A 12070-nucleotide genomic window follows, 5' to 3' on the forward strand; every position below is an offset into this window, starting at 1 on the left:
CGTGGTCTAAACCAGGCAAAACTGTCCTTAAAATGGCTCCATGTTTGAATGAATGCCCTTAGGAAACCCTGCAGGTAGGCCTGTGAGTCTCCTGCGCAAATCCAAGTACTTGATGAAATCCTTTCAGCGTTTATGTTCCAAAGCAGGTGGCAAGCCATGGCCAACAGGTCAAATCTGGCCTGTACCTGTTCTTGTAAATTTAGTTTTATTGGGACACAACCACACTCATTCATCTATGTGTTATTGTCTATGGCTGCTTTCAGAGTTCAGAGGTTGAGACAGAGAGATTCTCTGGTCCACAAAGCTGAAATACACCTGTATTTACCATCTGTCCCTTAGCCAAAAAAAAAAAAAAAGACAGAGAAGAAAGATAGAAGAAGAAAGAAGTAGTAGTAGTAGTTGTTGTTGTTGTTTACTGGCCCCTGTTCTAAAATCCTAAGGTTCTAAAATTCTGTAGCACTAGGAGCTAACAATTCTAAGAATGTAGGGATGTCAATACCCACGCTTCTATTAGATTGAACCACATGAAATCAACTCTATCCCATCATTTTTGAACTACACAAATGGCAAATGTATATAGTTCAACCTAGTAAGATTTTAATATTATGTACATCTGATGATTCCAGATGCTCTAAGTCCTAAGATTTTTCTGGCTTGAAGAGTCTAAGGTCTTCTATGTCTGAACTCTAAGGTGCGAACATTCCGAATTCCAAGATTCTGTGGGTGTAAATGTTGAGGAGCCCTATCGATAATTAGGAGGTGCTATAGAATTGGAGGAAGGAAAGGCATGGAAGTTAATTAGCACAATAAAAGAGTTGTGCTGGTAGGTTCATTAAAAAAAAAATGCAGGTCAGTGGTACCTTGTGAAAAAAATAATGAAAGAGAGTAGATGGCACTATTTGTATCCTTGCCACCTCACGATGAGGGTGGCCTGAGACGCCAACAGGGTATCACCTAGAGGATCTGAGGGCCCACACGAAGCTGCGCCGAGCAGCTACTACGCTTGGTTGCTCCCCAAACCAGTCCCCCTCCTGATGGCACTGATGCGACAAGAAAAACCACAAGGCCTGGCTGACTCCGCCCTAGGGGGCAGTCTGGGAGAGAATCGTGAATAAAATGGGAATGAAGGGCAAGGATTTGGAACATACTGAAACGATGAAGCCTGCCTGAAACGAGACCTGCTGCCCACGCGCTACTGTGCGTGATCGATGCGTGGCCAGCGCAACCGGGCAACTCTCCTAACCTTATTTAAGTTTGATTCATGTAAATTTACGTAGGCCCATGAGGTTGGTGGCTGCCACATTGGGCAACACCATCCGAGGGGAGCCCTAAATGACGACAGTGGGGTGGGCTGACCCAGGGGAGGCATCTGCCGTGCGAGGGGCTTGGTTGAAATGGACAACAGCAGGACCATCCTTGGGGAACTCCGAGCTGCTAGACTCTCAAATGAGCTACGAAAAGATTTGCATCGCTGAACCTGTAACCATAGCTGGAGCCAGCAGGGAAGCACCCACTCAGCCTTCTCTAATCAGTTCTGCTTCCTCGTGGTTTTCAGCAGGGGTGAGGGGGTTGGTACTATTACTTATTAACCTTTTAATGGTTCAAGACACTCCTTTATCTCCTCATAACCCATTTTACAGATGGGGAAACAGACTCAGAGAACACAGGTGACTTGCCCAGGACACACAGGATTTAAATCTCGCTCTGCTGTCTGTTACCTGCTCCCCTTTTTCTTCCAATAGAGCATAGAGCAGGAGTTGCCAAACTACAGCCCATGGACCAAATCCAGCCCACTGTCTATTTTTGTAAATAAAGATTTAGTGGAATGCACATGTTCTTTCATTCCTGTATCATCTATGGCTGCTTTTGCACTACACTGACAGAGCAGGTAAGGCCCACAAAGCCTAAAATATTCACTCGCTTGCCCTTTACAGAAAATATCTGCTGATCCCTGGCAGAGAGCATGCAATTGCTACCTGGGCTCAACCTCAGGAGGTTTGCCAGGCTCTCAGGAAGAAATGAAAACCATCTTATTTCCCGAGTTCCTTTCCCTTTGTCTGCTGAGAAGTGGCATCAGTCTTCTTTTTCCTCCCCACCTCCAAGCAATTGGCTCACAAAGGCAGGAGCCTGAAGGATTCCCCCTGAGCGTTTGTTTATAAGCCTCTCTCCAGCAGGCCGCCCTGTCTCTAAACCTCTGCCAAACATTAATAACAGCATCAAGAGTCATCTCCCACCAAAGGCAAACAGGAAACCTAGCTCTCTGCCCCGCTGGGTGGATGTCGTCTGCAGACAGCTGCAAATTCCCTCAACAGGGACAGACACAACCTGCTCTTTTGCCTTTCCTTTTCATTTGAAAACTTCTGGGGGAAGAAGATGAGAATGCTCTTAGAGAAACGAACGTGTTGATTCTGATTATCTGAGTGGGCGGCAGAGGTGACTTTCAGCAGGATGGGCGCCGTGTCGTTTACCTGGAATGCAGCCAAGGCAAGGCTGGGGAGAGGGGAGCAATCCAGTGAAGCTGAAGCCCAGGACGCTGAGCACAACAGGGAGGCATCTGTGGACCCGCACGTCATGGGGGGATGCGGCACATAAGGGAAAGAATTGTCAAACTGGAAATCATCCAACCACTGGCCTAGGCTTGGACCTCTGCTCTGAAGGGGCTCGGCGATGCCCTCTGCTCTGTGTTCCTCTCTTGTGGTAGTGATGGTGATGATGGTGGTGATGACGATGATGGTGATGGTGGTGATGATGGTGATGGTGATGATAGTGATGATGGTGATGATGATGGTGGTGATGGTGATGATGGTGATGATGAAGATAGTGATGATGGTGATGATGATGGTGGTGATGGTGATGATGGTGATGGTGGTGATGATGGTGATGGTGATGATGAAGATAGTGATGATGGTGATGATGATGGTGGTGATGGTGATGATGGTGATGGTGGTGATGGTGATGGTGATGGTGGTGATGGTGGTGATGGTGATGATGAAGATAGTGATGATGGTGATGATGATGGTGGTGATGGTGATGATGGTGATGGTGGTGATGGTGATGGTGGTGATGGTGGTGATGGTGGTGATGGTGGTGATGGTGATGATGAAGATAGTGATGATGGTGATGATGATGGTGGTGGTGGTGATGATGGTGATGGTGATGATGGTGATGGTGGTGATGGTGATGATGATAATGATGATGGTGATGGTGATGGTGGTGATGATGGTGATGGTGATGGTGGTGATGGTGATGATGGTGATGATGGTGATGATGATGATGGTGGTGATGGTGGTGATGGTGATGATGGTGGTGATGATGAAGATAGTGATGATGGTGATGATGATGATGGTGGTGATGGTGGTGATGGTGATGATGGCGATGGTGGTGATGGTGATGGTGGCGATGGTGATGATGGTGATGATGGTGATGGTGATGATGGTGGTGATGGTGGTGATGGTGGTGATGGTGGTGATGGTGGTGATGGTGGTGATGGTGGTGATGATGAAGATAGTGATGATGGTGATGATGATGATGGTGGTGATATTAGCATAGGTAACTAGATATTGGTAAGAGAAGGGAGCACAGGGAATCAGACACTGGGCATGATAACCTGAGAGCTGAATCGGACACCGGCCCTGCTTCACCAGGAGGATGCAGCATGCATGGGTTCCCCAGGAAATCACAGTGTTGCCCCACCAAGGGGATTAACAGCCTACCTGAGAATGGAGATGGAGAGACTGAGACTCATCCAGTGGTGTGTTGGTAAATATTTAAAATCGGCTCTGGAAGTGGGAAAAGAAGCCCCGGTTTATAGCTTTTGCCAATTCCATGGTATGGATTCTCCCTCAATGATAATGTTAATCTACCAACATGACAGCCTTGAACATGGAGTTGGGAAGAGAGGTGCATGGTTAGCTCTGCCCACCTGGTCGGCCTCGGCACCCTGGATTCTGCCTGTCGATGTCATCTGAGTCCCTGAATTCCCTGGGCCTGAAACTAGAGGTCACTAGACTTTTTTTTTTTTTTTTTTACTAGACAAACCAATAAATTCCTCTTTGCTTGAGCCAATTTGAATTTTGTTTCTATCACAACCAGAAGATCCATAACTTAAACCAATTCACCATCCTTTCCCACTATGTGCACTTGCAATTCCAAACCAGCCAGTTCTCCTAGTAAAGACCATTTTCTTTCCCACTGTTGGTATAGCCTCTAGGTCTAAGGTATCCTTCTTACTTAGCGTTTCTCAGCCAAAAAAAAAAAAAAAAGCACCAAAAAGAGGTGAATTACTCTTCAAAGCAAATTATAGTTGGGAAATGAATTCAGATCATTAAGAGTCTGATCTGGGGCCCCCTCAATTTCCTCAGGACCGCTGTCTGCTGAAGACATCCAATTATGACATGATGGTGCTTTCGATTGTGGAGATTAACCTCCCTAAGTCATTCTGACACGCAATTAAGTGAAGTACAATCTCATCTAAACAATCTGAATTGGATTTATCTGAATAATTTAATGTACACCTGCAACATTCAATCAATAACCCCCCCCCCCCTTCTTTTTTGTAAGTAATTAACTCTGAGGAGTTAAGTTGCCCTCATTTCCAGGGAGCCTAAAGTGACAAAAGTTCAATTGATGGAGTCTCGGGGGACAAGATTAGTATCTGCTCTCCTGTTTGCCATCTCAAGACGCCGTACATTATTGGTAATTGGTATTAGCAACTTGAGATTCTGATTAATTACTGGAGAGCCTGTTTTCGGTGCAGAAACCAAGCCACAAGTTGGGGAGTAATAGACCCAATTATTCCTAGGTATGGCTTTCGGTAATAGATTTTATGATCGAGATATCTCATCTCGGAGGCAGACGTGAAGAAACTCATTTCATTCGATGATAATACCCCTTGAATTGAGACAGGCACATTCACCCTTTGGGATCAAGACGGCGTGGAAGAATTCTCTTTCAGAAAACGTGTCTGGGGCTGGCAGCACTGGGTCCTAAGCCCCTTCTAGGATCCATTGTTTGTTTGTACAGAAACCTTTGTAGGGGGACAAACAGGACACTATAGTGCCTGGAAGCAGGGGAGTGATAGCAACACCCACGGTTGCCCCTGTCAGCTCTCTGAGAATGTGCAGGCCATTAGGAGTGGGGAGTGAAGGGAGTCTGTGAGCAGGGAATTTATAAACGTGTCGGGCCGTTTGGATCACACCGAGATAACAGAGCAGTAATTAGGAGAACTCTCTCCCTGTCAGGGGAGCCATAAAGGTGTTATTTACACCCCGCTCATGGCCCCACATGCCCTCCGTCTGGAATGCCTTTTTAAATACCTCAGTTCCCGGCCAAAATAATTCATCTTTATGCTCTGAAGTTCAGAGCCATTTGCAGGAGGAAAACACCGAGAGCTTTTCTAAACGAAACCCTTAACACCGGGGTTTGGTGGATGCCCCAGCCGAGAGGTGGGAAGGAGCTGGGTTCCGGCCTAGGGTTTGGAAACATGGATCTTTAGGGGGTTAAAAATAAAGCAAGAACAAACAAACAAACATGAACACAATTATTATAAAAAATTGACTGATACAAACTTACAATTGAAGAAAGTGTTATGCAAAACAAACACACTGCTTCCTAATGATTTTACTAACATTTTACTATTACCTACGCTTCTGAAGTTGTGTCTTTCCTATCTGTATGGTCAAATACTATAGAGTCAGGGGCCGCATACGGCCCGCATATCCCGCAGTGGCCCATGAGATGACAACGGAGCAGGAAGGTTCCCATCACCTGTTGATGTTGCAGGCGTCCTAACGCTGGAGCGCAATGCATTATTCACGCGCTTGGGCGGCGCCGGTGTACACAAGCACAGCACAATTGGTTATGCACAGAGCATCGCCCTTGATCCTGATAATAAATGACCACTCTGCTCTATATTTTATCATTACTTTAGAGTGTACTCTTTCTGCTTATTGAAGACAGTTTTGCTGTGGAACAGTTCGCCGTGTTACGCCATCAGCAGCCTCATCTCATGTTTACTACGTCTCTTGTGTCATTTTCTCTTGGGCTTCGTTTAATCCCGTGTTGTTTTGCACAGTAACATGCTGCACAGGCTTGTAGCCTCAGAGCGATAGGCTCTCCCATATAGCCCAGCTGTGTGGTAGGCTCTACATACAAGTTTGTGTCAATGCACTCGCTCTAGGATGTTCGCACAACAGCAAAATTGCCTAACGACACACATCCCAGAATCCAAACACGCTCCCGTCGTTAAGTGGCGCGGGGCTGTATAACAGTGTGCTACTGCACCTAGCTTGCTAATTCCACAATTCCCTGACATCGCATTATTAGCTTGAAATCAGCCGAAGGGGAGAATTTACACCACAGAAATGGGCAAACGCTAGAACCAGGACTCCAGCTATCCTGGGGAGCGGGCTGTTAACCACTTACTACCATACCGCTATCCCGTGCTTTTCTCCTGGTGGCCTGGCAGAGCGCTCTCAGATCCCAACTCACTGTCACCTCTCAAGTCACATCAATGGGGAAGCTTGGTCCTTACAGGGACATTCACTAACACAGAGGGCAGATAAGGCCTTCCCAGCTAGCCCCTTATCTGTTGTAGGCCTCACTGTTGTTTTTTTCATTGTTTTTCCCTGGAAGGTAGAGAATGTACCCCAAAGTAACAGCAAATAAATAATTCATAGGTCATGTATAATGGATGCTGGATTTAACAGAAGCAGAGCCATAAGTGGTTGTCTATTAACTATTTATGACTTTGCCCGGACAGCTGACAAGCCAGACTCCGGGAGGAGATCACACCCATGCTGCCATGTTTTATTTAAACATTATTAAAAGTACACAGTCTGCAGCAAGGCCTTCAGTTCTACTCAGAATCAGATTCTGCTGCGGGACCGCCCGTGGGTCTCCGGGAGGTTGGGATTGAGGTTTGCTGAAACTTCTACTGTCTTTTTTCTCTGCTCTTGGAATTTGAACTTCCACCTACTTTTATCCTTGAATTTCTCCCTTCCTCATGAGGCCCCCTGTCCAGTTTTTCTGTGGCCTTGGACTTATCAAGTCACCCCTCTGAGCCTCAGTTTGATCATCTGTGAAATGGGCAGTATCATAGGATTACTGTTAGGATGATATCAGAGCAGTGATTCTTAATGGGGGTGATTTTGCTCCCGAGAAACATCTGCCAATGTCTGTAGAACTTTTTTATTGTGATAACTTGGTGGGGAGGGGGCTGTTACTTGCATCTAGCAGAGACCAGGGATGCTGCTAAATATCTTAAAAGGCGCAGGACAGCCTCCACGACTGACAGTTACCCAAAGCAAAATGTTAACAATGCCAAGGTTTCAAAACCCTAGGTTCCAGAATCTAAAGCAACATTCATTTCTATGACTCGCTTTTTAAAAGTGTACTCGAATGAATAATGCTCTTTAAGACGTATGAGTAAGAATGGGTTTGAGTTGCCCAGACCCGGATTCAAATTCCGACTCTGCCCCTTGCCGGGAGAGTGACTTTGGAGAAGCGGCCCCCGCTCTCCAGCTTTTGAGTTCTCTATGAGTAAAACAGTGACAGCCACCTCAGAGGGCGGGCCCCGAGTGAGAGACTCGCGCAGTGTGCCTCGCCCAGCGCCCAAACAAATCAACGCGGTCGTCAGCCATTAAGGGAGTGGGGTGAACAGAGGGGGAAACTGAGGTTGTGCAATGCTAACTTAGGTGCCCAAAGTCTCAGACTTCGGGTCCAGCTCTTTCTACCACCCTGTCGGGAGCTAAAGAGCCTCCCCTTAAAACTCATGCCACTTGGAAACTCAGAGTGTGATCTTTTTGGAAAAAGGGTCTTTGCAGATGCAGTTAAGATGAGCTCATACTGAGTTAGGGTGGGCCCTAAATTCAGTGACTAGTGTTCTTATAAGAAGAGGGCAGGATACAGGGGAGAGGAGGCCATGTGGACACAGGGGCAGAATTAAAGTCACGTTGCCACAGTCGAAGCCATCAGAAGAGAAAGGAAGGATTCTCCCCTAGAGCCTTCAAAGGGAGGGTGGCCCTTTGGAACCGTGAAAGAATAAATGTATGCTGTTTCAAGACAACCGGTGTTAGGTAATTTTTACAGCAGCCTTAAGAAGCTAATGCACATCTTTCTCCCAACATGAGTCAAAACAGCTCAAACCTAGACAAGTGGGAGGGAAAGAAGACAGCAGGCTGAGGGCGGGGAGGAAGGGATTTTGCAATTGGCATTCGGTGGGGAGGCTGCGATGAGAAACTGCAGTGAGAAAGCAGTGAGGGCTTCCTGGAGGTGGTGTTTGATCTGAATTTTGAAGACTGAAGACTGAAGACTGAAGGCAGACAGAGGATGCATGAGAACAAAGGTGATGAATTAAGAAATCACACTGCGTTGGGTCCTGGACAATTGCTTTCATGCGTGAGTAGAACATACAAGGTGACGAGAGGCAGGCAATCAAAGGCAGAGAAATCGACCGAGGTGAGATTTCAGAGGCTCTGGGCAAGAACTGGGACTCTGTTGAGAAAGCAATAAAGAGCCAGGGGAGACCTCTTAGCAGGACTGAACACAGTCAGATGTGTTCCTTCTGGAAAGATCTTCAGCAGGGAGGAGTAAGAATGGACAGGTAGTGATATAGGTTAGAAGGTACCTGTAGGGGCCTGGACCAGAGGGGGTGTGGTTTAAATAAGAACACAGGACTCAGGGACAGATCAGGAGGGGATGGACTTGAAAAATACCTAAATAGGGTAAAATCCACAGGCCTGATTATTGTGTGAGCCACAGAGAGACAGGCCACTGCAGTTTCTAGCTTGGGTCCCTCTAAGAGTGGCAGGAAAAGCACCATGGAAGTTTTTCAAGACCTGGGGAGCTTATGAAAAGGACACCTGGCTCAGAAAAAAAGTTGAGACGAGAGAGTCAGGCCAAGGTAACGAAGGGTAAACCCACCAGGTGCAGCCCCCGAAACAGGCACATCTGCCAAAAGCAGACAGAGGGGGGGGGCTTTCCTGTCACCTGAGGCTCTTCCAGCTGCCCTTGACCTCCCTTGGACACCCTGGGGCCAAGGTGGTTTCCCCTGGGCTTCGTAACTATTGAAAAACAACAGCATATAAATCCATGGATGCGCTGTCTCCTCGGCCCAGTGACAAAAGGGACTTGAATGATTTAGAGCCAGAATATTCTTTTCTCCATAATGGCTCCTGGAGTCGCGAGGAATAGTACATTTACTAAAATTAATGGCAAAAGCTCATTTTTCTTTTTCCCAGGAAGAGAGGTTCCATCGGCGGGATAATTGATCCTGATCTGGACGTGCCGGCGCGCCAGCGAGGGGCGTAAATCATTCACGCGCAACAATCCACAGCCTTTACACCAACAGCAACAGTGACGAATGGCGCAGGCTGGGGACAGGCGGAGAGGAACGTGGAGGGCAGATCCATCACCCTCCTCCTCGCCTCTCACCGGGGCCCACAGCGCAGGGCCCTTTTTTTGGGTTTCCCACGGCAGAGCCATTTTTCAGCAGCGTTGGGCTCAGAGGGCAGAACCGAATGCACAGGCATAACTACAGAGTGGGACACGCAGGGCCGCCCCTCCCAGCTCTGCCGCCCGCCGCTCCGCGGCCCCGGGAAGGCGCTGCGCGGGCCCGGACTCCACGCCCTCCACCTGCTGGGGTTGGCCTAGTGTGAGAGACAACGCCTGCGAAGGGCCGGAGCACAGGGGGCTCGGGAAGTATCTGTCCAGGGAATGAATGAATGAATGAATGAATGAATGAATGAATGAATGAATGAATGAATGAATGCTTGGACTGGGGAGTTAGGAAATTCATGCTCTTCCTCCCAGGGAGCACGGCCCTACCAGCACCTTGATTTCCGATTTCTCGCCTTCAGAACAATGAGAGAACTGATTTCCATTGTTTCAAGCCACCGAGCTCCTGGTGGTTTGTTAAGGCAGCCCTAGAAAACAAGTACACCTCCCAACCGCAAACACTCCAAGATAAAAAGTTCAGCCTTGGTAAACGTATCCCGAGCCCTGCAGTCAGAAAACAGGGAAGGGTGCAGCTCTAATTTCAGCATACGTACAAGCTTTGTGTTTTACAGTGCTGTGTTATTTCTATTTTGATTCACTTACGAGGTTGCGCTATAACCTCTTCAGTATTTTCGGGCCTAGAGAGAGATCTGACTGCGTCCCCGGGAAAGGGGTAGGAGGAGGAAGGCGAGCGGAGAGAGAAGCAAAGGAGAGAGGGGCAAGCCCGTCCGGATCTGGCCAGGGTGCCTGGGTGTCTGCTAAAGAAGGCGTCACAGCAGAAAGGCTGGGGATGTTCCCTCGCTCCCCGCCAGCGCCAGCAGCAGGGGCGCTCGGCCGCCTGAGAAGCAGCTGGTTAACGAGGAAGTTATCCCGTCGGTTGGAGAAAGAGCCTCTCTCTCCCAGGGCCACGGTGGGCGAAAGAGCTGCCAGGCAGGGGCTCGGACTCTGGGAATCTCTCTGTGCGGAGCCTCATCACCTCCCACACAACAGCCAGCCTGCTGGCTTGTCAAGGGCAAAGCTGATGGGAATGACATTGACCACGGGGGGCGGGGGGGACAGTGGCCAGAGAAATATACCTGCTGCAGGACCATTTGGTGAGACCTGTCACAAAACCAGAGTGGACAGGGCAGGAAGAAGCTAATGACTGTGACTTGGAGACCTCTGGGGCAAGCCTCGGCATGGTGTGGGCTGTCTCAGGGAGGGCTCTTGGGGGGGGAGGGCAAAGGGGGTGCCAGATGCCTCCTGGGTCACTGAAGCAAAAACCTGGAGTCTTAAGGCTATTTAGTCTCTTGGGGAAAAAGGAAGAGCAGGCTCTCTCGGATGCTCTGTGATCTCCGCAGGAAACCGTTCTTGGAAAAATGCCCTGAGTGATGAAGAAACCTTCCCACTGGGCAGGAAACAGATTTTAAAATGTTCCTGGGCCCACACCAGGGAGCGAAGCTTGGCTGGGCAAGTAAAAGAAGAGACTGCACAGTTGGACAGACCTGAACTCAAGTTTACTCGCGTGTAGCCTCGGGCAAGTGAATGCACCATTCGGAGCCTCAGTTTGGCATGTTGATGCCCCTGTGCCTCAGTTTCCCTCTCTGTAAAGTAGCAGATAAAACTAGTGCCTACCTTACAATACTGATAAGGCGATTTTAAATGACAAGTGCTTAACCTGGAACCTGGCATATAGCAATTGCTTATCCTTTTTATATTTTATATTTGTTGTTATTAATAGTCCAGAAATAGCCCTGACATTGACTAGGTTTAATCTTACACAAGTTATCTCACCTCTTTGAAGCCTCAGTTTCCTCATCTGTAAAATGGGACAACAATTCTGACTTCACAAGGTTGTGATGATTACGTGATATTATGGATGTTAAGACTCGATGCAACGTAGACATTTAATAAACACAAATTCCTTTCTTTTCACATGAGCCTGCCCTGCCTTTGGAGTGTGGAATGTGTGAGGCAGGAACCGGAGTCTGAGACACAAAGGAGCTTGGAGACCATCCAGGAGGGAATGCCATTGGTCCACTTTGTCGTCCGCCCCAGAGTTTGCAGCCAATGACAGCATCGTCTCTCTGCCCATCCCCTCCCAGTTTCTCTCTGCTTTCGGCCCACCCCACAGGCCCCAGAGACTTGCCTCTCCCGAATCTCAAACCCTCCATCGCAGGAGACCCAGCGCCGGGAATGGTACTCACCAGCTCCATGCACCGCCGGCTGGCCTCTGCCTCCCGCTGGACCAGCTCCTCCATGTCCGCCTTCAGCTCCTCCAGGCGCCGCTGGTAATACTGGCTGCTCTCCCGCTGCTGGGCCTCGGCCATGGCCGCCTGCGAGAGCTCCTCGCCCATCTTGATGAGGCTGTCCCGGAGCCGGATCACCAGGACCTGAAAGGGGTTGGAGAGCAAACGCCCACCCTGGAGTTAGAGGCCAGAGGCAGGACATTGGGGGCTCCAGGAAGAGAAATCCTTGGCTGAGTCGCTCTGTGTTTTTATAATCAGGATAACTATTCTGATTCCTGATACAAAAATGCAGATTTTTAAAAATCTAGGAAACAATAACTGCTATTCTGAGGGGCAATGGAGTATAC

At 48.5% G+C, this 12070-nt stretch overlaps 1 protein-coding gene across 1 annotated transcript in view; it reads right to left on the reverse strand.

The window, feature by feature from the left end:
- The window catches only part of MYO18B (myosin XVIIIB), a 162101-nt gene that overhangs the window by 32275 nt on the left and 117756 nt on the right, over window positions 1-12070 (reverse strand). The window contains exon 40 of the mRNA XM_087828665.1: window positions 11682-11867. Coding sequence (XP_087684791.1) covers window positions 11682-11867 — 186 coding nt within the window. The remainder of the gene's footprint in view (window positions 1-11681; window positions 11868-12070) is intronic.

The sequence above is a fragment of the Miniopterus natalensis genome, chromosome 20, assembly GCF_054644295.1.
Source record: "Miniopterus natalensis isolate mMinNat1 chromosome 20, mMinNat1.hap1, whole genome shotgun sequence".
Classification (NCBI taxonomy): Eukaryota; Metazoa; Chordata; class Mammalia; order Chiroptera; family Miniopteridae; genus Miniopterus; species Miniopterus natalensis.